This window comes from Petaurus breviceps, unplaced genomic scaffold (assembly GCF_028583685.1).
Source record: "Petaurus breviceps papuanus isolate PSGF00001 unplaced genomic scaffold, PetGlider_PUasm1.0 91041, whole genome shotgun sequence".
NCBI lineage: Eukaryota > Metazoa > Chordata > Mammalia > Diprotodontia > Petauridae > Petaurus > Petaurus breviceps.
In genome coordinates this window covers 38602642-38625840 of record NW_027187400.1, presented here as the reverse complement: position 1 = coordinate 38625840, position 23199 = coordinate 38602642, and the positions used below count along the sequence as shown (strand labels likewise).

The following is a 23199-nucleotide window of genomic DNA, read 5'->3' as shown; positions in this document are numbered from 1 at the left end:
CCTGAGTTCAAATCCGGCCTCAGACACTTAACACAAAAAAACTAGCCATGTGACCTTGGGCAAATCACTTAACCCCAATTGCCCTCCAAAAAGCAAAAAAATAAATAAATACTTTTTTTATTCCATAAATTTAAAATAAATTTTTTTTAAAGAATATAAGCTCCTTGAGGACAGGAACTGTCTTGCTTTTTTTTTTTGTATCCTTAGTGCATTGCACAGTGTCTGGCATATAGTAAGCAATTTAAAAACATTTTATCTATCTATCCATCCATCATCCATCCATCAATCATCTATCTGTTCATCTATAATCTATCCATTCATTCATCTATCATCTATCTATCCATCAATCCATCTATCCACCCATTTTTATCTATCTATCATCTATCTATCTATCTATCTATCTATCTATCTATCTATCTATCTATCTATCTATCTATCTATCTATCTATCTATGTCCTAAGCAACCTCAACATAATCCTTTCCTATAACACTGTAAGTTACCTACCCATTTGGGAGCTAAATCCATTTCAGCCACTCATCCTTTGCAGTCCTTTAGGGAAAGGCCCTTATGTGTTCCAGGAGCAAGGGAAATTGACCTAACTCCACGAACTACCTGTTGTAGGGACATTTTCCTTACCTTTCTCTTTAGCATTTGCATAGCAGACAAAGCCTGGGATGTGAGTCAGAATTTCCCTATTCCCAGCCCCTTTGGGAATTTCCATGCATTATAAGTCTCTAAACAGGAAGTGACATAATGTGGCACATCTGACATTTTTTGTTGGTGGCTTGTTTTGTTGGTGCACTTGTTCTATGTTTAGATATAAAGGTTGGCAGTAGACCCAAGATCGTCTAGGCAGAAAAACTGGAAAGCTGTTGCAAAAATCACTAGTGGTCGAACAGCCTGAGCAAGGCTTCTCAGTCCTCCCTTGTAGTCTGAAGTCAGTTTCCCAGGTGGGTGGGGGCCATTTCTGGTCATCCTGATCTATGTTTGGCCCCTGGACCCAGATGGCTCCAGAGGAGAGAGTGAGGCTGGTGACTTTGCCCAGCCCTGCTTTCCTTAAACCCAACTCACTTGCATGTCAAGGCATCACCTTCCTGATGTCATGGGCCTCTTTGAGAACGAAGAACAAAAAACAACCCAAGTGGGTGAGGTTTTGAGCAAGCTCCTACTCAATGGTGAAATTTTTTTAGATCAGACTCCCCTTTACTGAAAGTTTTGAAGACCCTCTGGGAGGAAAAATAAGACCTCTAAAGATAGAGGTACCTCTGTCCCTGAAAGCAGGGCCTCAGTATTTTTCATGTATACCCACTTGGGGGTGTGAGACTTACAAATTCTTTGTTGTTCAGACATTTTCTATCATGTCCAACTCTTTGTGACCCTATTTGGGGTTTTCTTGGCAGAGATACTGGAGTGGTTCGCCATTTCCTTCTCCAGCTCATTTCACAGATGAGGAAACTGAGGCAAGCAGGGTGAAGTGACTTGCCCAGGGTCACACAGCTAGTAAGGCCAGATTTGGTCTGAGCTCCTCCTGACTCCAGGGCCAGCACTCTACCTACTGCCCCTTTGCTGCCCCTGCAAGTTTTTAGATAGATGGAATTGGTGCTGGGAACAATCCTGCTAAACAGTTTCCAGAAGGATCCTTTAATTTAAATAAAATACATCACTTTGGGGGTGTGGAGGGGGCCCAATGGATAGAATGCCAGGGCTGGAGTCCAGAAGACTCCTCTTCCTTCGTTCAAATCCAGCCTCAGACACTTATTAGCTATGTGACCCTGGACAAGTCACTTGGAGAAGTGGAGAAGAAAATGGCAAACCACTCCAGTATCTGTCAAGAAAATGCCAAATGGGGTCATAAAGAGTTAGACATGACTGAAAACAACTGAACAATAAAAATCACATTTTTAAAAACACCATTCCATCTTATTGGTCAAAGATTAAAAAGGACTGTAAATGGAAAATCTTTTTAAACTGATAGCCAGACCTACCAACAGGCACCAAGTTTCAGCTGCAGGTAAAAGACTAACATTAATGACTGTTGAGTCATGTATTACAGGGAGAGAGATGAGGGCTGGATATATAGACTTTGAGTAATGTAGAAAGAGTTGTTTTCTATAACCACACATGTTATATCAAATTATATCTGTATCAAATTGCTTCTTGGGAGAGTGGAGGGGCTGGAAGGAGGGAGAGAATTTGGGGCTCAAAATTTTTAAAAGTAGGAAATGTTAAATGGTAAGACCTCTATGAACTGATGCAAAGTGAAGTGAGAAGAACCAAATCACTGTGCACAGTTAACAGCAATATTGTAACAATGAACAACTGACGACTGAGATACTCTGATCAGTACAAAGGACTCATGATGAAAAATGCTATGCACCGCCAGAGAGAACTGATGAACTGAGTGCAAACTGAAGCATGATCTTCTCACTTTATTTTTCTTGCTTTAAAAAAAAAAAAGATGGCTAATGTAGAAATTTCTTGCATAATTTCACATATATAATTGATATATCATTTGTCTTCTCAGTGAATGAAGATGGGGGTGGGAGGGAGAGAGAATCTGGATTTCTATAAAATGATAATGAAAGATTTAATTACAAAAATAAGTGTTAAAAAATTACATGTGATTGGGAAATATTTAATGAAATAAAAATATAACGGGGGGGGGGAGATTCATAGGATTAATCACCCCACTGCAAGAGTGAAAACAAATATAAGAACCTAGCTACAGTCTTGTTTCTTGGTGATTCCTCTCACTGCCAACAGGGAGAAAAAAATTTTCTTTTGGAACTTTACAAAGTGCCACACTGACTAAGGAAATGCCTCCTGCCCTTTGGGCATTTTCTTGTGTCTCTCCCACTTGTGTCTCTCCCACTAGGACCACCACCCTCCCTTACTCAGATTTCTTACCAGGCCTTTCTCCTAGTTGTAGGTCATACTAAGAATCATAAAAATGAGCTATTTGATAATGAATTAAAGGGAAATGACCTAATGACTAGGGTCCCTCTGGGAACCACAGTATCCTGCTTCCTGAAATGTGTAAACACTTGATTTTCAGCTCTAAATTGGGAAATCTGCTAAACCCAACCTCAACCCTTGCAAAGCTAGGCCACACCAGAAATGAACTGGGCAGGTAGAATATTTAGTAGCAGCCACTTTTAAATCTGAATCCACTATTATCCCCTAGACAAGGTGCAGAAAGGTCCCAAACAAACCTTCTGGTCAAATTGTTTTCACCCAGGCCTGGAGTGGTTTTGCAGGAATGACCTGAGAGAACCCTTCAGAAGGGTAACAGGACTAAGTAATTTGGTTTGTTTCAGACCCTTTGGAGAGAAAAAGCAGAGCCACAGGCATGTGGACTCCTTTCAGCTGCGTCCTCTCTTTTCTCAGCCAATCAGTAGGAGCCAAATTGAGGTTTGCCCAAACACTCATCTCTCCTACTGCCTTTATACCAACAGGCCAGGACTGGGAAATGCTGGGGGCCACTTGAGACCATCAAGTGTGATCAGAAAGGTGAGATAAACTGGGCCAGGCAGGCAGTTCAGGATAGAACTCCGTTTATTGATACAATGAGCAAGGTTTTTATAGAGCAATGAGACAAAGAATGCAACCATCGGTCACTGTTTTCCATTACTGCTTTGTTTAGTTCCGTGGTGTCAGGCAGATGTCAGGATGACCTTGAAGGCTATCATGTCCATACTTTATCTAGTTCCTGTTTCACTCGGGATGGGCTGTACACTCTTGTACTTAATTCCCTTTGCATCACTACTATCAGAGTGAGCAAGAATTCAGGGCGCTCTGCACTTTGCACATCATGAAGAGTGGTGAGCCAGCATCTGGTTGGCCTGGGAGCAGCTGCAAGAAGTTGGCTGCTTCTACCTGCCTAACTGAGTTGGCCCTCAACAAGAAAAGGCAGGGCCTTCATGGGCTCTTGCTGGGACAGCCTGAGGGAGACTTGCCTTTGTTCTGCCATTATTCAGGCTGGCCCCAGTGTTGAGTGGCTGAGTCAATTATCCCAGGATGATGTCCTGTCAGAGCCTGGAGGTAGCCAGTCTCTGCTGTCAGACGGCAGCCACTGGCACGACCCTTGGGAAGGCCCAAGAATAGAATGGTTTGAGGACTCTTCTGCCGGCTGGGATGTGGAGATTTTCTTCATGTCTGTTAGGACTCCTTTGAATCTTACAAAGCCCTTACCCCACCCAGTTCCCTCAAACCCGAGTCAAATTTTTACTGTTTACCACATGCCAGGCCCTAGACTTAGTACTGGGGACAGGAAGTCCCTGCCCTCAAGGAGCTCACATCCTGATGGAGGTGACAACATGCAAACAATGACATTCATACATATCCGATTTAGCAACAGGACACTGGCAGCTAGCAGCCAGGGAAGGAGCAGAGAGGGAAAGCATCCCAGGCATGGGCGGGGAGAGGCCTGCTGCCAGGGAAAGGCCAGTTATCTCCACCTGTCTTTGTAATACCTCTACACTGCCCAAGAGCCCTGACAAGGGCACCTCTCCTAGACCTATAGACTATAAAGCCTGTGCTTTTGCCCATCTTCCTAGCTGTCCCAAATCCCGTAACCATGGGTGCTTGCCTTCCCTCACTCACTACTTTAGCTGCATGAGGCTGCCCCGAAGAATCCGCCCTCCCCTGTTTTCCCAAGTACTTATGACTTTGTGCAGTGGATAGGTGACCTTCTCCTGGCCTGGTGGGAGTTCATACTTTGAGGGCCAGCCATACGGTGGGTCCCCCCGACATTGTTCAAATCCATTCAGAAACCCACATCCCCTGCTTTCTGCCCCAAGTTGGCCTGCTTCCCCAGAAAAGGACATGCACACACAGGAACTAAATACAAAATCAAATACTTTAATGAAATTAGGGGGCAGGGAAAGAAACAGCTCAGATATACCACTAAAACTGATACTGCTGGCTGTGTACTCATCGTTCTCACATCTTCTGTTTTAACAAGCAAGCAGAATGACAAACTACGAATTCTTCAAAGTTTCAAATATCCTGAGTAGAGAGTTGTGTTTTTTAAACCACATAAAATGCATATATATGAAACTTCTCTATTCATGAGCTGGTGGCCTGCACTCAGCATTGCACAGATAAAAATATACTACTTTCAATACACAGATCTAAATACTTCACATTTTTAAATCAGAATTCTCTACACAAGTTTTAAGTTGACAGAATTCAAGTTCTGAATTTTCAGTATAATAGCTTTAACTTGTATTAAACACATGTTTATTTACAATGTGGATAAAGTGTAAGGGTACCTAGTAAGGCCATATTACCATATTGTACTGTTAAACACTGCAAAATATATACACAAGTACAACCTAATATAGGCAGAAGTTCTAAAAATCACTTTTCTTGGTTTAACGTAATTGAGTTTCAGTATGGGGGAAAAAAGACAGCTTGTAGTTAGCACCAAGCTACACCAATAGTTTAATTAAATAAACATTTGAGCTTTCTTCCAGCTCTACCCAGAAGGGCCGGTCAGTCCCAAGGAAGAGGTCCCACTCTCAATCTTCTAGAGGAGGCTTCAGCCACCCATCCATCTGTTCTAGGACTAACCCTTGTTGCAGAGACGGACGCAGTGCCAACTTCCAAGAACAGGCCTGGATGCCCAACTAGACAGTTGTTGAGGGAACACCAAGCTGTCTCCCTGATTCTTATCTTCAGGCTCATTACCATGTCCATTAAATGACCATTTCTCTTTAAATTCATGCTTAACAAGTTGAGAAACAAATAAAGTAGAGATGGTCAATTCAGTCCAGACACCAACTCGCCCAGGCTATAAGAAAGAAGGGAGCTGAGGCCCTGCCTGCATCCAAAGGGAGAAGGAACCACACCTGCTAATGGTCTCCAGGCCTCATCTCCTATGCCTGCTGTGTCCAGGGTGTTCTCGCTCGTAGCGATGGCCAGTTCGCTCATAAGACCGAGAACGTTCCCGCCTCTGATCCCTGTAGTAATGACTTTTCTTCTTGTATTTCCCAGAATTATCTGAGCGTTCCCTGGATCGGCTTCTAGAACGTGATGAACTCCGACTTCGAGACTTCCGGGGTTTCTGGGTTGCATATTTATAGTCCTTTGATTTTTTGTAGTTCCTGATCTTGGAGCCCTTGTAAGAACCACCATGGTTGGCCTGTCTTGGGGGAGAATCACTGCGACTCCGAGAGCGGCTCTGGGACTTTGACCCACTGGACGTTGAACAGCTTTCACTTTTTCTAAAGGAAAACGGCCACAATGAAACATCTACATTCTGAAACCTCCTTCCCTGGAGGGACCCAAAGTTCACCCAACCGCCTGGCTCTACACTACCAGCTGACAGGGACCCAAAGGGGAGGCCAACAGAAAGGAGTCACACGTACCTCCTCTTAGGAGATGCGGATCTGGACTGTGACCTCGAGTAGCTCTGATCTCGGCTCCCGCTGCGACTTCGACTTTCTCTGCCTTTTGGCAAGCTGTGAAGGGAAAGGTCTCATTAGGCAGACTGAAGTCTCAGTCACCCAAGTCAACAAAATGCCCCACCCCAGCAGAAGGCCTCACCCATTCACTGGACTGTTGGATTTGGCCCTCTTAGTGCCCTCCATTTTCCTTTTGGCGTTCTTCATTGCTTGCACAGAAAGTGGGGAAGGTTTATTCCCTTTGCTTTCTTTAGGAGATTCTAAGAAGACAAATATAAGAAATTCCATAAAATGCCGACAATAAAGGCTCCAGAGAAAACCTTTAATACACAAGCTGAAACTCCTTTACTCTTCCTTCCCTCCCCCTCACTGAGGCAATCATCACACCTGTGAATGGAGCTGTTCTTCCTAATGGCAAAGGAAGCACCTAAGAACTGAGGGGCAAACCTTGGAAGCAGAAGGGAGGAAGGGGCACTGGCATTCCATGACATAAACAGACACAAAACATGGCACACACGCCTCAACAGAGAACATCACTTGGTTAATCCTGGGTCCCTGAAAGGTGAATCTATGACAAGAAGCGTGTGCCTCTCCTCCCCTGGACTTGGTGACTGGCTTCTCCATCTGTCCCTCACACAGCCCTCCACAGGATCCCTAAAGCTGACTTCTGACCAAGGGTTCCCTCTAACCTCAAGGATCAAAACAAATCTGTGAGACACTGAAAGCTCTTCATAAGCTTTCTAGGTGCTTCTGACACCACTGCACTTCCTGCCCCCCCAGCCTGGAATGAACCTCCCCATCCCAACAGATACACACTTGTTCCTTTCAAAACTCAATTCAAGTATCACATCCTATACAGAAACAGTTTTCTGCAGCTGGCCTACCATTTTTCTCTCAGTATCCTGCCTAATGCTTGGGACCTCAGAAATGCTTACTAAATTCTGGCTGGTCAATCAACCCTCCTGTCATCCAAAGCGCTGTTTTAGATTACTACAATTTCAATGTACCAGGGACAGAAAGAAGGAAAACCAACAGTAGTAGCAGCACTATCTAGGAGGAGGAGGAGGAGGAGACAGACTAGGGCCCTAAAGGAAGCTCTAACTTTGGGGAGTCACAGACCACTTCTCAGAATGCTTTTAGATGCAGAAGACACACAGGATTACAAAAGGAAGCCAAATACACCCAAGTACCACAACACCAGACCTGTATGCCATCTACCCAACACACCAGAGCAAACCTTGGCCAAGACTCACCTATTTTAGGAACAGGGGAAAAGCCCGACGTGTTGTCTAGAATGGGAGTTCCATCAGCAAGCAGGCCTTTAGCTTGGGCTTTTGCCTCTTCAATGGCATGTTTTTTCTTTTCGACTTCACTTTCTAAATAGGTCAGATCAACCTACAGAAATAGCACCAGCCCAAAGAAAGGGGCAAGGAATGGTTAAACATAATTAATACGGAAAACACCAAAGCAAAAACACTAGAAAAACAAAACAAACCTTTTTCCGAGTATAGAGCAACAAGATTTTTAAGCAGATTTCTTGGATCTCTTCTTCAGATGCTCCAAACAACAAAAACCAATGGGGACGATTAGGAAGAGGGATCTAGAAGAAGGAATAAATATTCACATACTTACAGTGCTAGGCACAGATGGCATTTTGTTTACCAAAACCCAGCATTACCCTAAGTAAAAATATTCCTTTTGTTATTTTTAGAAATCCCAGGAGAAACTTAGTCAATTGTCTATTAGTCTCCAAAACTACAAGTTCAAAAAAGGGCAGGAAAGGCCAACTAACCAGATTATTTTAATTTACTCAGCTGAATAAAATGTGTCATACAAAACCAAGTTCATCTTCTGAGAAGCACCACTGACTCGAACCACCCATTTCACACTGCATAAATCACATACTGACCTCTAACGTCCTAGCAGCAAGATAGATGCACGCACAGGCAATGCTCTCTGGCTGGAACCTTACAAAGACATCTGTTCGAAGGCTATCATTCATATAGTTCCTAAAAGTCAAACACAAAAGAATTGCAACTCCCCAAGGCATTGCTGAACATGTCTGCATTCACTATAAATCACTCCATTTCTAAGCATTCTACCTCTAAATCTGAGGGCTAGACAGACCTGTAAATCTCAAGAGTTAATGGAGGATCATTAGAATAGCTTCTTCTGGACACAGGGAAGAAGGGCAGGGACAGTAAAAAAAAAATTTTTTTTTTTTAAAAAGCTGACTTTGTCAGATAATACTGTTATGAAAGAGAACCAATTTTAACTTTACTTTTTCCTGCTAGGACTACTGGCCTGCTCTCATGCAAAAGCACAACACTTTGGAAAGACAACATCTACCATAGTGGTTAAAAGTATTCAAGTAAAGGAAGTTATGCTCAATCTCCGTAGTGCAGAGAAGCATGCAAACTCAAGCCATGAGCTGAGCACTGGTCCCTTCTGGAGCTCTTCTGAGATTGGCCATCCTCTTCCCTGCAGTTCCTTTGCATCAGAAAAATGTTTGGGTTTTTTTGGTTTGTTTTTCAACCTGTCCATTTCCCATGACGGACTGATTCTCAGCATCCGGAACAGAATCCATTTGATGGGAAAAACGCCCTTGTGCGTAATTCGGATATATGGGAACATCATGCAGAGGAAGGCTCAATACCCAAAGTGAAATCCTCTTCGCAGGTTTATCAAAGAATCGTTTCCAAATTGTCCCATTTCAACAAGGAGTCTTAAAATGAACATTCACAGAATCAGACAATGGCAATAAAACACTGGAAGTTTCACAGTCAGTAAGCACATTTTAAAACTATATTGCAATTTAAAAGTTATTAAAGTACAAAAGGTTTTTTATCTAAACAGAATGTAAAGTATTAATTCACTACATTTTCAACATATTCCTTCAAAGAAAGGCACTTAAAATTTAATATACTAAAATCAGAACTTGGGCATCTGGCTGTAGATCAAGTATGGTGAAAGAGGAGGGTTGGCCTCAGGAGAACAAAACTTTTTTATTACATTAGGATTTCGAACTCCAAAAGAGTTTTCAAAGCATAGCCATCGATTCCCCTGTGTTCAAGCACCAGTCATGGGCCAGAGCATCATACTGTGATCTCTATCCTATCATCTCTCCCCTGAATCCCAGGGCAGCTTTAAGCACATACTGCCCATCCACAAATTTCTAAGAATGACATTAAGCTGTTAAAACTGTAAATGAGGAAGGCACTCTATCTGGCTACAAAAGGCATTGCTCTAAGCATCAATAAACAGCAAAATAAAGTCACCACTAGATTTTGGGAAATTCCACACTACAAGGTAACTGTACATTTCTTGGTCAGTAGGAGCTATTACTTTTTTTGGCCACTAAAACAGATTGATTTTAAACATTTTAGCTACAGTGATTTTCTCCTTTAATCAACACAGCCACAAACAATAAATGTGCCCAATTCACTTTCCTTATAATAAGTCCTAAAGTACAAAACAATTAAGAACATTTAAAAAGGATATTTGTACTTATTGCTGTACTTGAAATTTACAATGTTTAAGTATATCAAAGTTTAAAGGTGTGTACCTTTTACTAGACTACAGCTGTTGTTAAAAAAAAAGTGCAACTGAAGAATTTTTAGCAATGTGTATCTGAGCCGAGACAAACTGGACCACAGGCTACTACTACCAATCTGGATCCCAGTTAACCAGTCTGTCCCACTTTTGAACCCCATCCCCTCCCACCCCTTACAGTTTTGCAAAGAAAAAGGTAAACACCTTTAATATACAGGTACAGCAACTTTAAAGTGACAAAATTTAAGTTAAGACAGTTATAAAATCTAATAAATACAATTGTCAAAGCACAACAAAAAAATGAACAAGAAAAAAAAGTCAAAGATAACCACAAGAAGCAGTGGGCCAGTTACTATACTATCGTATATACCACCTGTCTAGAGCCAGCCTTCTCTGGAGAGCCTGCATTGGATTGACTGAAGACGGCAGCTATCCCTGCACCAAAGCGCTTGGACAGCAGAGGAGAAGTCTTAGTCACTTACCCTCAGAGGCTACCCTTTGATTAAAAGAGTACAGAAAAGAAAAGTCAAAATAGGTTCTCCATCAAACAAGTAATAGCACCAGACAGTTCAGTCAGCAGAAATATGACCCTTAATAGATTTAATTCCATGAAAAAAAAAACACAAAACACAAAAAAACCCCACATACTAAACTGTCAAATCAAAATTTGCTTCAAGCATTCACATTGCTAAAATCAACGCCTGGATTTTTAGGAAATTCTTCTGTCCCTCTCCTTCCTCCCACAGGGATTTAATAGAGAAGCAGATAGAAAAGCTTTTGTCACAGATGTTAGGCCCCTACCCTAGGTCTACTTTAGCGACTGATACCCCTCGACTCTGTCCTGTGCTCCAAGTCAATGGGTGACAGGTTTCTAGCACAGGGAGTGTTACTAAGTACCTCCTTGTGTACTTTGCCCAAGGGAAAGACCAGCTGAACCCTTTCACTTCAGAGGAAGGGAAAGCAATGGAAGATAGGGAGGAAAACAGGGGAGGAGGATATACACTACCTTACCATTAAGACAGTGCCTGAAATTTTAAGAAGCTGATCGAAATCTACACAGCAGACTGGGGCACTTCAGACAACTGTGGAGCCCACAACCAAAGTCATGGGATAGTCTACCCACTGCCCAAAGTGCCTCAAACCAACATATTTCTGCCACTGCCCTTGCTGGTCTCTTAAAACAAAAAAAATCAACTTACCATGAGGTCTGGACCAGGTGTTGATTACGCTCACATTCTAACACCTGAAGGTACATAACGATTATCTGGAAGATATGGGTCATTCAGTTATTACCAAGAATCTTTAGATCCAAGAATTTAGTTTATAGGGGTAACCATGCAGCAAATGAAATCATGCTAGATTTTCAAGGAAAGGAACAGTCTCATGATGCTATCCTGACAGATAGATAAAACTGTTGGATGCTGAGCATTTGCTGAATGATACACATTCCCTGCTTTGCAACGCACCAGGTGGGATGCAGCTGTACCCTACCTACTAAGTATGCCTCAACTCCATATCAGGAAGTTCTAAGTAGCTCTCAATTCAATTTCCACTGTGAGATTAGCTTGTTCTATAGATCTCAGTTACTATCTTGCTCTGTAAAAGGACTACTCCCAGTAAAAGGCATTTTAAAAAAATCTAAAGCTAGTAGATCTAGAGAAGGAAGACAACAATTATCAACATCAAACTGCTAACGTGAGCCATGCTTAGTCAACAGTCCTGGAAAAAAAACCCTCTCACTGCTGGAGGTAGTGGAATACTCAAGTGCTTGAGTCATGCTCCTGTAGTTGACACAATCAATTTACTTCACTATGAGAGAAAAGGGCTCTTGGAATTCTGGCAATTCAAGGTGGGAGAAAGAGAGAGCATCACCAAATCAGTTTTATGAAGTCAGCAGCAGTGACAACAAATTAGGATAAACAAAAATGCTTCCAACCCTGCAGAAAATTTTTACAGCAGTCTTTAGAAACTTAGTAGGATTACTATGCTATTGATAGAAACTGGAAAACTATCCCTGGTGTGTCTTTAGTCACTGGTTAAAGTGGAAAAATATGACTTTTTATTTCTTAGCTAAAATGGCAGAAACTGGACCATGAGTGTTGATGCAAGTTAAGTCTAATGGGAACATGTGTTCAGGAACCACTTACATATAAGTAAATATACCAACCTTATGAGGGTGCTTTACATGGACACAGAACCCCAACTCCTTCAAAACTCTTCTCTCAGCTTTTATAATTTGGTTCTTCAAATTAACATAATCCTGATCCAAGAGCAGAGGTACAGGTTTCCTACAATAAATTTCCCAGTCAAATGGAAAAATTAAAACCACCAGTGCACATGTCTATAACAGATTGCATGATGTATGTACATTGCAAACACCAGACCCAGGACACAATGTCAGATAACCTCTCTTCCCTGAAGAGCACAAACAGCTCTCCTCCATCCCTTATCTGTAATCTAGCCACTGACTGATTCCCATTGGTTCTCCTCTTCCCTTATACACCAACAACTGAGGTTCCTATTCCAATAGTCTGGGCACACGGGCACTGAGAAATACTGGCTGATTTAACTGTGGTCACTAATAACTTAACAGCATAAGAACTTCTGAAATGTGCAAAGGAAACCTGATAACCTCAAATCAAATAAATGAAATTATTACATTCTGAAAAGTTTTCATCCAGAGATTACAATGTACTCAGCTACAAAAAAAAAATCAGACTATCTTCTCAACTAGTCAAAGGGTATAGTTCACCAAAAGCCTAAAGAGATGGCAAAGGAAATGATACCCAGACTCACTAATAATTATTGCTCAGCAGAGCCAAAGTATCTTAACTGGGTTCAAAACTTCGTACTATCACATATGACCAGTGTGACCTTGTGCAAGTCCCTTAATCTCTATGGGCCTACATTTCCTCATTGGTAAAAAATAAGCAGATTGGGACAGAAGACCCCAGATAACCTCTCCAAGTCCTTATGATCCTAATAAAAAGAGGGCTCTTTAGAGTATACTCAAAAAATACCAAGAATACTTACTTTTTCTCCCTCAAATGCCGAAGTCGATGAAACACATTAATTACGTCCCTTATCCGTCTTGGAGCCTCTTCTATTTTGGAGGCCAGATGAACACAGGCCATTGATACATGCTGAAATATAAGTATTGCAATATACTGATGTTTTGCTCAAATCTGGAACTGTGATCGCCTCCATCAGCTTAAGGAGGGCTAATAAGAGAAAATGGCAGGTAAATACAAGTAACAGAACAACCTGTAAGATAAGCAGCGCTTTACAACTTACATGGCTTATCAAATATAACGAAGCAAAAATACTTAATCTACTGAGGATACCTTGTTTTTGTAATAAAGACAAAGGGCAAATGTGTTGTTGATTAAGCTTTGTATATTAAAATCTTATTTAGCTTGAAACAGAAATGAGGAAAGGGGAAAAAGTTCCTTACCTCCATGGAATGCTTCACAAAGGATTTGGTATAAAAGAACCGCTGAAACAACACCTGCCCTGTAGCCATGGCCACCTGGAAAGGGGAAAGAATTCAATACTGTTTTTAGAAGTACTGTTGTGGATTTGCCACAATCATCTCAATTAGTTAAAAAAAAAAAAGAAGACATTGGTTTTCACTGTATTCAAGAGGTTAGAAATAGGAAACTTAAAGCTCTTCCTGCCCATGGTTAGTGATCCACCCATACTTCCGGACAACAGAAAACAACTGCTTCCTCGAAACCAAGACAAATCAGTCCATCCCAAAACATGCAGACAAAGAAACAATCCTCCACCCCACCAAGGACAAACTTTTTAAACATTAAGTAATAATGGGCTGGAGATGCCTCACACGCTTCCCACACACTAAGCCCTATTTCCAAGGGCAAGAGTAATAGGCCCTGCCAATTAATCCAGCAACAGGGGAGCTGGGGTAAGGAAAGGAGAGCCACAAGTGGGGGGGGGGGGGCCACGGAGGAGGCTTGAGCAATCCTCTCGGGCTGCACTTGCACAATACCCGGCAGCTGACAGCCGGGGAAATCCCATTATTATCCAAGAGCTCGGGCTGTCTCTGGTTTTGCTTTCCCATCTCCACTGCATCCGGCCCGGTGCCCCACCCCACCCCAATGCCAGGGAGCCATCTACACCGGCAACACCCTCGTCCTTGGATAAGCCCCCCTCCCCCCAGGGTTTCTGGGAACCGCGATCCAACCACGCCAAGGCGGTTTCTGTTCGTGGTGGTCGCTCTCAGACGCCAACGTTTTCTCGTAACAACCAGCCCGTAGCCGCAGGGCCCCCCCCCCGGGTGTTGGCAGCGTCTCTTTGGGGGCTCTCCTGCGGGGGAGGGGGCCGTTTCTGGGGTTCGGAGCTTTGGGCCCAGGGCCATTATCGATCAAAGGGACACAGGCTTCCGGGCTGGGAGGGAGCTCCGACGGAGCCGAGGAAACCGGGCTTTCATTTTTCACAAAGGGAAACTGAGGCAAGGGATCTTAGATGACACAGGGCGGTGGAAGGGGGCCTCCAAATCCCTCGAGGCCAAACCTCTCCTCTTACACAACGGGAAACCGAGTCTCAAAAAGGTTTAGGCCACCTAAGCCCACAGTGGGAGGCCAACTACTCATTTCACAAAGGGGGAAACTGAGGCCCAGGGGCTGGGTCCGTGGTACGCCCCCTGCCCCGCATAATGAAGCCGCTAGCCGGTTTAGGCCGATCTAGAGTAACTAGGCCGGGGTTTTCCCCTAATAAGCCCCCCCATGGAGCCTGCGGGGAGCGGCCTACCCCGGCCCCACACCCGGCTTTGTCCAGGGAGGCTCCGGGAACAAAGGACCAGGACGGGCCGCCTCCCCCCCCTCCCCCACGCCCCTCCCCCGCCCGCGCCAGGCTAGCGCCTGCGCACTAGCGGCCGGGCGCGGCGACGGTTACCTCAGCCTCGCGGCCTCCCCCTCTACCCTCCCCGCCGGCTGTCTCCCCCTCCCCCCTCCGCTAGCCTCCCCTCCCCCACACACCGGGCAGGGCCGGGCCGGCCCCATACGGACCTGCGGCAGGCGCAGCAAGATGCCGGCCGCCTGGATGAGCTCGCAGCCCACGACGCGCAGGCCGGTCTCGGTGTCGGGATCCAGGCCGCTCGACATGGACGGCGTGAAGCGCAGTTTGTCGTCGGGCAGCAGGCAGTTCTCCAGCGTGATGAGCACGCCCGAGTACAGCCGGTCCCCGATCAGCACACCCGGGCCCGAGCCGCCCGAGCCCGCCGCCGCCGCTCCGCCGGCCCCGCCGCCCGAGCCCGAGCCCGAGCCGGCCGCCGACGCCGCTCCGCCGGCCCCCGAACCTGCCGCGGCCGCCGCCACAGCCGGGGCTCCCGCAGCTGCCGCCGCCGCCGCCATCTTGGGTCGTCTTCGTGCTTCTGGCCCCCGCCCGGCGGCACCTCCCTGCGCCCGCCCGCCTCCGAGGACTCCATTGGCCGCCGCTGCTCGGCCCCCGCCGCCGCTGCGCGTCGCGATTGGCTGCGGCGCGCGTCACTCGGACCGCTCTCTATGACTCACGGGCCGGGAATTCGGCGAGGGCGGGGGAAGGAGAGCACGTTACCCAGTGCGCCTTGCGGCTCCTCCGCCTACGGCTCTCCCTCCTCCCCCTCCCCTCTCCCAGAATGCCCCACGACGGTAGCTTGGCCGTCAAGGTCCCGGTGCTCCGTCGTCATGGTTTACCCAGAGCTGGAGAAAGAGTGGAGCGGAGGTCTTTGTCCTCTCCCCGCCAGGGATTAGATCAGAGAGGTACAGGTCACACTACCTAAAGCTCCGCATGTGGAAGTGCAGCTCTGAAGCCAGCCTTAGCACCCTATACTATAACACCTCTAAGCCTCAGCTTCCTCATCTGCTAATTGGGCGTAATAATAGCAGGTGCCTCGGCGGTCTAAGGAAGATCGACACATCCTTCCTAATAATGACAATAATGACTTGTAGGCAGCGCTTTGGGGTCTGCAAAGCACTTTAGCCAATCTTAATTAAACACCTACCATGTCCCAATTGCTGTGCCAAGGCTGGTACAACAAAGAATGGCAGTCCGCCACTCCGCTGGGAGCTCAGTCTAATGAAAACAACCGCCAGCAGACCGGAACGTCTCCACCACGACCCTAGGAGGGAGAGGCCATTATCCCCATTTTACAGTTGGGAAAATAGGCAGAAAGCGGATGAGTGAGTTGCTCAGGCTCTAAGCCAAAATTTGAACTCAGATCTTCCTGACTCCAGATCCAAGGCTTCACCTACGATAAAGTGCCTGGTCACTTACTAAGCTGAAGCCATGTGCCAGGCAAAGGGGGGGGCACCACCCCAAAATGAAGGACTGGAGCTACATCAGGAGTCCTTAACCCTAAGGTCAGCGGGCTGGTTGGTTTTTATTTTAACGTTTTGGTAGCTGTTTCAATATGATTGGCTTCCTTTGTAACCTTTATGTTTTAAAGTATTTTTATTGAAAAACACAATTCAGATTAGGGGGGATCCACAAACCTCACCGAACTACCAAAAGGGTCCAGGACAAACAGAAGTGAACAAGCCTGTGCTGGTACATAGCCTCAGACTTCTTCCAGCTCGACCCTTCCGGTTCACCCAGGCTCAGCAATGCCCGGATTCTTCCTGGGCTCCGAGCCCCTCTACCGACCAGTTGGCCAGTCTCCTGTGGATGCCTGTGAGCACTGTCTCCAGTCTGTCCTCCACACAGCTGCCTTAAAGCCCTATTCCTAAAGCCCAGGTCTGACTCTCTCAATTCTGTGTGCACGAAAAGCCGATGAGATACGTAAATGTGAGCAATTGGCATCTCCAGCTTAAAACCCAAGAAGGGTAACTCCACGAACTACCCAAAATTAAGTGGAATTGCCAAAGATGGGAAGACTCATTGCGGGGGGGGGGGGGGGGGGGGGGATGTTTGAGGTGCTCCCTCCCTCCACTGTGGGAAATTAACAAGTCTCTGAATTGTTCATATTTCTCATCCCACCGTTAGGACTAGAAATTACAAGGATATAGACAAAAATGATCAGCACTGTACTTTTAAAAATATGATAGTGCCTTGTTTTTATATCAGTCATGCTGAAAGGACCTCACCTCCTTCAAATTGGACAATCCTTTGTATGGAAGGGAATGTGCATTTGTGTATTTAAAAGCCAGGCACTTCACAAATATTATCTCATTTGAAGCTCACAATAACCTTAAAAGGTAGGGGCTATTATTATCCCCATTTTATAGATGAGGAAACTGCAGTTAAGTGATTTGCCCAGAGTCACACAGCTAGTAATGTCCAAGGCTGGATTTGAAAACATAGAAGAAAAAAAAGTGTTCTCTTGGTTCTGTCTATGAGATCCATAGGGGATCTGGGAGAAGCATCTAGTGAGAGGGAGAGCCAAAGGAGCAGAGGGTCATTTCTGATGGAGTAGTCCATCGGTGCAGCAAGCTTCCAGGGTGAATGTACAGTAACTTAAAGATTCACCTTTCGGCAGTCTGGTGATGTCTGCCGATGCCCCCTTCTCTGAATCGTGTTTTTAAATAAAAAAAAATAATAGGTTATGAAGGAGTAACAAATGCTGGTTGTCTTGACTGCACACAGTAAACACTCAATAAATACTCTCTGAATCTCATACATGAAGCTGGGGGAGCTTTCATAGGACCCTAGACTGACATCCACAGCTGGATCCCAGAGGCCACCTAAGGCTAAACATCCCCCCCACCCCCACCCCTGTTTTGCAGATGAAGTAAGCAAGACTTGGAGAGAGGAATTGATTTGCCTAATGATTTGGAAAATGATAATGAACTATATTTAGCAACAGAAAACCCGATGTCTAACAGGTGCCACCAGCCTTTCTAATATTGTAAGGAAGGTGAGTGCTTTCTATCTCTATTTCTATCTGAGCCCTACAACACCCAATAGGAACAGGCAAGTGATCATTTTACAGATGAGAAAACTGAAACCCAGAGGCTGTGACAGTCAGGATTCAAACATGGAGTTCTGCTGGGTGCAGAGCTCTCTTGGAATCCATCCCTCTTAAGAGGCTATGACTCTAGGAAAAAAATTGTTATCAAATACTTCAATGGCTCAAGAAGGTAAGCACTCAGGGGCGGCTAGGTGGCACAGTGAGTAAAGTGCTGGCCCTGGAGTCAGGAGGACCTGACTCAGACACTTAACACCCACACAAAAAAAAAAACTAGCTGTGCAACCTTGGGCAAGTTACTTAACCCCAACTCCCCTCCAAAAAAGGCCAAAAAAAAAAAAAAAAAGGTAAGCACTCTGAGGGCAGGGAGTTTTGTCTTATTTCTTGTGTATTTATGGTGGATGCCACAGAGTAGGCACTGAATATGTTAATTGAATAATTTCCTTCCTGAATTCCTTTCAGTTCTTTTTTTCATCTTTGTGCTTGCCAAGTTTTGTTTCCATTTTTATATTTTAAAAAGGTGCCCTTCCAGGTGCTTGCAATTTGGATTCTGCTAAGATGGGGTTTTGGGGGGGGCCCTTCGTGGTTTGTGGTTTTTAAGCACCCCCAGGATGTACTGTCCATAACAAGCTGAGTGTTCAGGAAGTGCCTCAGCCAACCAGGTTTTTACCCTCTTGAACTTAGCCAGGCTGATGTGGTGTGTCAGCAAAGAGGCACACATGAAGTCCATCATCCCTAAGCCTGTGGGACTCCAAACTTCCTGGTTAGGGAGGACCAGAAAGAGCCAGGCCTGTGACCAGCTCCTACATTCCAGAGCCCAAAACCACAAAGATGCATGGAGTCTGCTAGACTGTATCTAGCATGTTGTTCTGTCCCTAGCCAGGGACAAAGAAACAGCACAGAAAAGACCCCCCTCCAAAAAAAGGATTGTGTAAGGTGCACTCCTACCCCAGAGCTCTCTTTACTTGGGCTCAGACCTCTCCTGACAGCTAAGACCAAGGCCTCCCCAAAGCCCAGGCTTATGAGTGCTCTTCTAGTAGACCTTGATATGTCCCAACCAATGAACTGGGATCCCTTCCCAACTATGAAATTCTGTGTACAAGCTCCTTACTGAGGCACTGAGGGGATTGGTATGGAGAGATGGCACTGAATTTGGCATCAGAGGACTGGGGTTCAAATTCTGGCTACTCACCGGGTATGTGATACTGGGCAAGTCACTTCTGTCCATGGGCCTTGGTTTCCTCATTGGTAAAGTTGAGTGGATGAACAAAATGACACCAGAGCTCAAATGCCAGCTTGTAAGGAGGCATCTCCTGCCCCCCCCCCCTCCAGGTCCTTCCATCTATTCCCTTTTATGTGCCTAGTTTTTACATGTGGTCTCCACCTCTTTGGCCATTCTTTGTATCTTTGGTAGTTGGCACAATGCCTGCCTGGCTCCTCTTAAGCTTCTTGCCTGGCTTTTAACACCACAGAAATGTAGGTTAGAGCTGGAAGGCCCTTGAGACAGACCTCCCCCAGCCTAAGCCCTCATATAGATGGGGCATCAGGGCTCGCTCCAGGAGAGATGCTGAGGGCAGAGCAGGACCTAGGAACCAGCCTTCTGACCTGCGCTTCCCTGCTGGTCACTGATGTCTGCCCAAGCCTGACATCTGCACCTTCCCCGAGAATACCTGAATACCAAAGAAACCTGGAATGCCAGGAAACAATCCACGACGCTGGCTAACTCTTTGTTATAAAAGCTTTATTTTATAACCTCTTCCCAAATCCATCTTAAAGTCAGCCCCTTGTTTAGAAGAACACCTGCTGAATGAATCCTTTAGGGTTTCCGGTGTGACAAGGGCTCCCCCATCCTCCCACCTGGTAAAAGCCCAACTCCCTCTCTTCTGGCCGTGCTCCTGAAATGTGAAAAGACATGATTACAAAAGAATGTGAACAGCGTGGGGAAGCTCTTACATCTTTGTTACTGGTATAGCTGAGAGTCACCCCCAGTCCTTTGTAGGGCAAAGCACCCCAGCGGTGTCAGTGGTGGCCACAGCTCCATCACCTTCACTGATAATGCACCACCCTGGAAAAGATCCCCGCCGGCTCCTTCTCATCCCCCAGCGCAGCTGCAAGGCCTTCTTCTCTCCTCCTCTTGGCCAAAGCAGCCAAAGACTTAAATGTCTTGGGTTCGTAAATCGCCAGGTCAGCAAGGACCTTCCTGTTGAGCTCCACCTGGCACTGGGGAGAAAAGAAGTGACCTCACCCAAGGACCCCACAAGAGCAGAGACTCTCAGAGCTGGATGATGTGCAGCCCTCTGCAGAAGGCCAAGAGTGAAGGGCACACTCACAGGGAGGCCCTTCCACATCGGGACCACTCCATCTGGGACACTGCTTCCAGGCACTAAACCCAAAATGGCTCCTGGAACTCTTCCACCCCAGTGGAACACCAGAGGTGCCTAATAAATGGCTGCACCTATTATTCTGGCTTCTGGGGCCAAGAGGAACAAATGGACTTTCTCCCCCCTCATTAAGCTTCTTTTCCCTCCAGACCCAAAAGCCTCCCAAGCTGCCTCAAGCAATCCTCTAATCCCCATAGTCCATGGCCTCCAGCTCCCTCATTCCCCAGCCTGGTCCTCCCTTCACTGGCTCCAGTCCTAGTGATCAATGCCCTTCCTGAAATCGTTAGCTCAGAAAGGGAACGATATGCCAGCAGGGCCCGGGGAGGACCAGCACATCTCCCTTGTCCTGTTTGAACTGGGCCACCCGGGGCATGCACAGCTGAAGGTACACAAGCTTACACACTCAACTTGTGGGTGACTCACACCCATTGAGGAAGGGTCCACGTGGAAGGAGTCCTTGCTGTAGCTGGGATCCCTCCCAAAGGCACTGCAGGGAAAGACTGACCCCCAAGCCTTGTCCCAGGGACTTCTCTACCAGGGGTAGAACAGGAGCTGGACTGGGAGCCTCAGGAAGGCCCGGCTAGCAGTGGCAGGCAGTGTGATAAGCATTAGTAACTGACATGTAGGTAGCTCCCTGAAGCCCATAATAGTACTGATAGCAGTGAGCACATATCCACAGCTTTAAAGTCTGCAGAGCACTGCAGAGGCATGACCTCGTCTGACCCTCACAACTCTCCTGGGAGTCAGTACGATGGGTAGTATTAGCCTTACTTTACAGGAGAGGAAACTGAGGGGCCAGCTGGCTGGCCTGCCTGCAGGCACAGAGCTGCTCAAGGGTCAAAAGCAGAATCTGAACCCTGGGTCTTCCTGACACCCCCCCCAGATGACCTCAACGCACCCAGCCCAGAGGCACCTCGTGAATGGTTGGCCTTGTTCAACAGAACTGTGTCCCATTTATGCAGCCTGAAGTTCTGAACTGAACACCGAGTCCTTCCCCAGACCAGCTGACTGTCTCCCACAAGGGGACCCAGCCCCACGTGGATGGATGTGACTGACACAAGGCACCATGTGTGGGGCGATGAAGGACAGAGCACGCTCTGGGAAAATATGAGCACTTAGGCTATACTCTGGGGTGGGGGTGCTGCTGGGGGCGACACAGGTCAAATTTTTGTACAGACAACAAGGCAAGAGGAGGGACACAAGGTGCCCAGCCCAGCTGATGGAGAAACAAAGAACAAAACCTACGTGCATGTGTCCAGTCTAGCAGCTGTGAGACAGAGGCCTCAGCTTCCTGCCAAGGAAAACCGTGAAGTCTGATCTCACCTGAACCTGCCTAAAATGTGCGTTTGAAAAAGCCCCTCCCAGCATCCGAGAGGTCCTTATGGGGGAGGCCGTCTGAGCTGAGCACTGGCCTCATCCTAGAGGGAATCTTAGCTCTTTCAATGTACACATCTTACTGAATTCCCCCCCACTCCCATTAAACCATCTCCTCCTGAAACTACCATTTTTTAAAGCCAAGAAAAATGACAACCTGACCTTTCCTTTTACCAGCAGACTAGGCAGGGCCCACCCCACCATACCATGCACCATGTTTTCCATTTCTGAGATGCTCCTTTGGGGATTTGGGCGAAAGGAACAAAGATGTCTCTGCCCATCCAACCCCCACCACAGCCAAATGCACTCCAGAATTCAGGAACAGAAAACGAATCTCGATGGTGCCCTATGAGTTGCTAACCTGGAATTACTGTGAACAGTGAGTGTCCTGAAGACACTGGCAGCTCTGTATCACAGCATGCACCATAACATACCTTGATCAAATTGCTAATAAATGATGGATACTTCAAGCCATGTTCTTGAGAAGCAGCTGTAATTCGATTAACCCAAAGCTGAAATCAGAACACACAGAAATGAATTCATTCCAGACTGAACAGAAAAAGAAGCCAGTCACTTTGGTCCTGGTCCGTGGGCTGCTTTGGCTCCCGTCTCCTCCTCGACCAACATCATCGGCCTCCATAAACACCAAGGTGAAGGCACCTGGCTCACAAGTGACCCGGCTCCACAGAGCCAGAGACTCCACAGGGCCAAAGGCCTCAGACAGAACGAGGGCGGTTCATCCCCTCCCCTTCAGCTGTCCTTTCCACGGGGTTAAAATGACCTCCTGCCCAGCCTTCTCTTATCTGAGCACTCCAGGGTCCCAAGGTCTGTCTCAAACAAATGGGGTGGGGGAGGTTTAAGTGGTCCAAACCCTCCCATCTCACTACAATCGTTACCAGCACTGGGAAGCATCAGGGTATCATGGCCTAGGAATCATAAAGATCTGAGTTTGGGTCCCACCTGCCCAGACAAGCGATGTCTGTCCAAACAGAATGTGCAGAGAACAAGGGAGGGGGTGGCCCAGCTCTGCTTCCTCTCCCTACCCCGACATGCACTCACCGCCCGCATGTTCCTCTTCTTCAGTCTCCTGGAGTTGGTGCATTTCACGAAGGCTCTATTCACAGCCCTGACAGCCAACCTGTAACACCGATTCTTCCTTCCCCGAAAGTGCTAAGTTAGAAAGAGGACATGTCCATCATGGCTGGCAAAGAAAGGTGATGCCCACATTCAAGAGGCAGCAGCCTTCACAGCTGCTGAGCCATGGCTGGGAGGGAGCCCCATGGGCACGGAAAACCCGGCACTGAAGGCCCCTGCAGTCAGGCTGGGACGAGCTGCCCTCCCTGCTCAGACGCTGGTGGGGAGGGCGATGATGCAACAATTGCAGGGGGTGGGATGGGGGGATGGGCAAGTCTAGTCACACTGTTCCCACACATTCAGGCTCAGTCAGGAGCCGTCTGTAGCCATCTACTGACACTGATTTAGAAGAAGTTATTATCAACACTTTTTGTTTTCACACAGTAGTGGTTTCTGGATATACCCCTTCTTTTTCTCCATCCCCTGCCAGCAAACTACACCCACCCA

At 46.5% G+C, this 23199-nt stretch overlaps 2 protein-coding genes across 10 annotated transcripts in view; both read right to left on the bottom strand.

Annotated features, from left to right (window-relative positions):
- Positions 1–4841: 4841 nt before the first annotated feature.
- On the bottom strand, positions 4842–15332 carry CCNL2 (cyclin L2). 8 transcript variants are annotated; one of them, XM_069078887.1, is made up of 11 exons: positions 14988–15187; positions 13415–13489; positions 12994–13103; positions 12128–12248; positions 11160–11224; positions 8318–8417; positions 7904–8008; positions 7662–7803; positions 6551–6668; positions 6373–6465; positions 4842–6228 (listed from the first exon to the last, which is right to left on the bottom strand). In XM_069078887.1, exons 1-11 carry the CDS (start codon positions 15081–15083, stop codon positions 5874–5876), a joined length of 1380 nt encoding a protein of 459 aa, XP_068934988.1. In that variant the 5' UTR covers positions 15084–15187; the 3' UTR covers positions 4842–5873. The 8 variants fall into 8 exon arrangements, 6 of the variants coding, with proteins under 6 accessions (XP_068934988.1, XP_068934989.1, XP_068934991.1 ...); XM_069078888.1 differs by lacking the exon at positions 14988–15187 and having other exon boundaries at positions 12994–13181; XM_069078890.1 differs by lacking the exons at positions 12128–12248; positions 12994–13103; positions 13415–13489; positions 14988–15187 and adding an exon at positions 10334–10456.
- Positions 15333–19587: 4255 nt separating this feature from the next.
- MRPL20 (mitochondrial ribosomal protein L20) overlaps positions 19588–23199 on the bottom strand; it is a 5821-nt gene continuing 2209 nt past the window's right edge. The window contains exons 2-5 of one of the 2 annotated variants that reach the window (XM_069079387.1): positions 22678–22788; positions 22053–22130; positions 19908–20083; positions 19588–19758 (exon numbers count right to left, since the gene is read on the bottom strand). In XM_069079387.1, the coding sequence (XP_068935488.1) occupies positions 19910–20083; positions 22053–22130; positions 22678–22788 (363 nt within the window). In that variant the 3' untranslated portion in view covers positions 19588–19758; positions 19908–19909. Of the gene's footprint in view, positions 20084–22052; positions 22131–22677; positions 22789–23199 lie in introns of both variants that reach the window. The other variant, XM_069079386.1, reaches the window with a different exon arrangement.

Coding starts and splice junctions, on each gene's coding strand:
- CCNL2 (XM_069078887.1), bottom strand. CDS start 15,083: ATGTCGAGCGGCCTGGATCCCGACACCGAGACCGGCCTGCGCGTCGTG. Junction 12,249..12,993: donor CGGCATTTGAGGGAGAAAAA/GTAAGTATTCTT, acceptor AATTTATTGTAG/GAAACCTGTACCTCTGCTCT. Junction 7,804..7,903: donor TGCTCTATACTCGGAAAAAG/GTTTGTTTTGTT, acceptor CTATTTCTGTAG/GTTGATCTGACCTATTTAGA.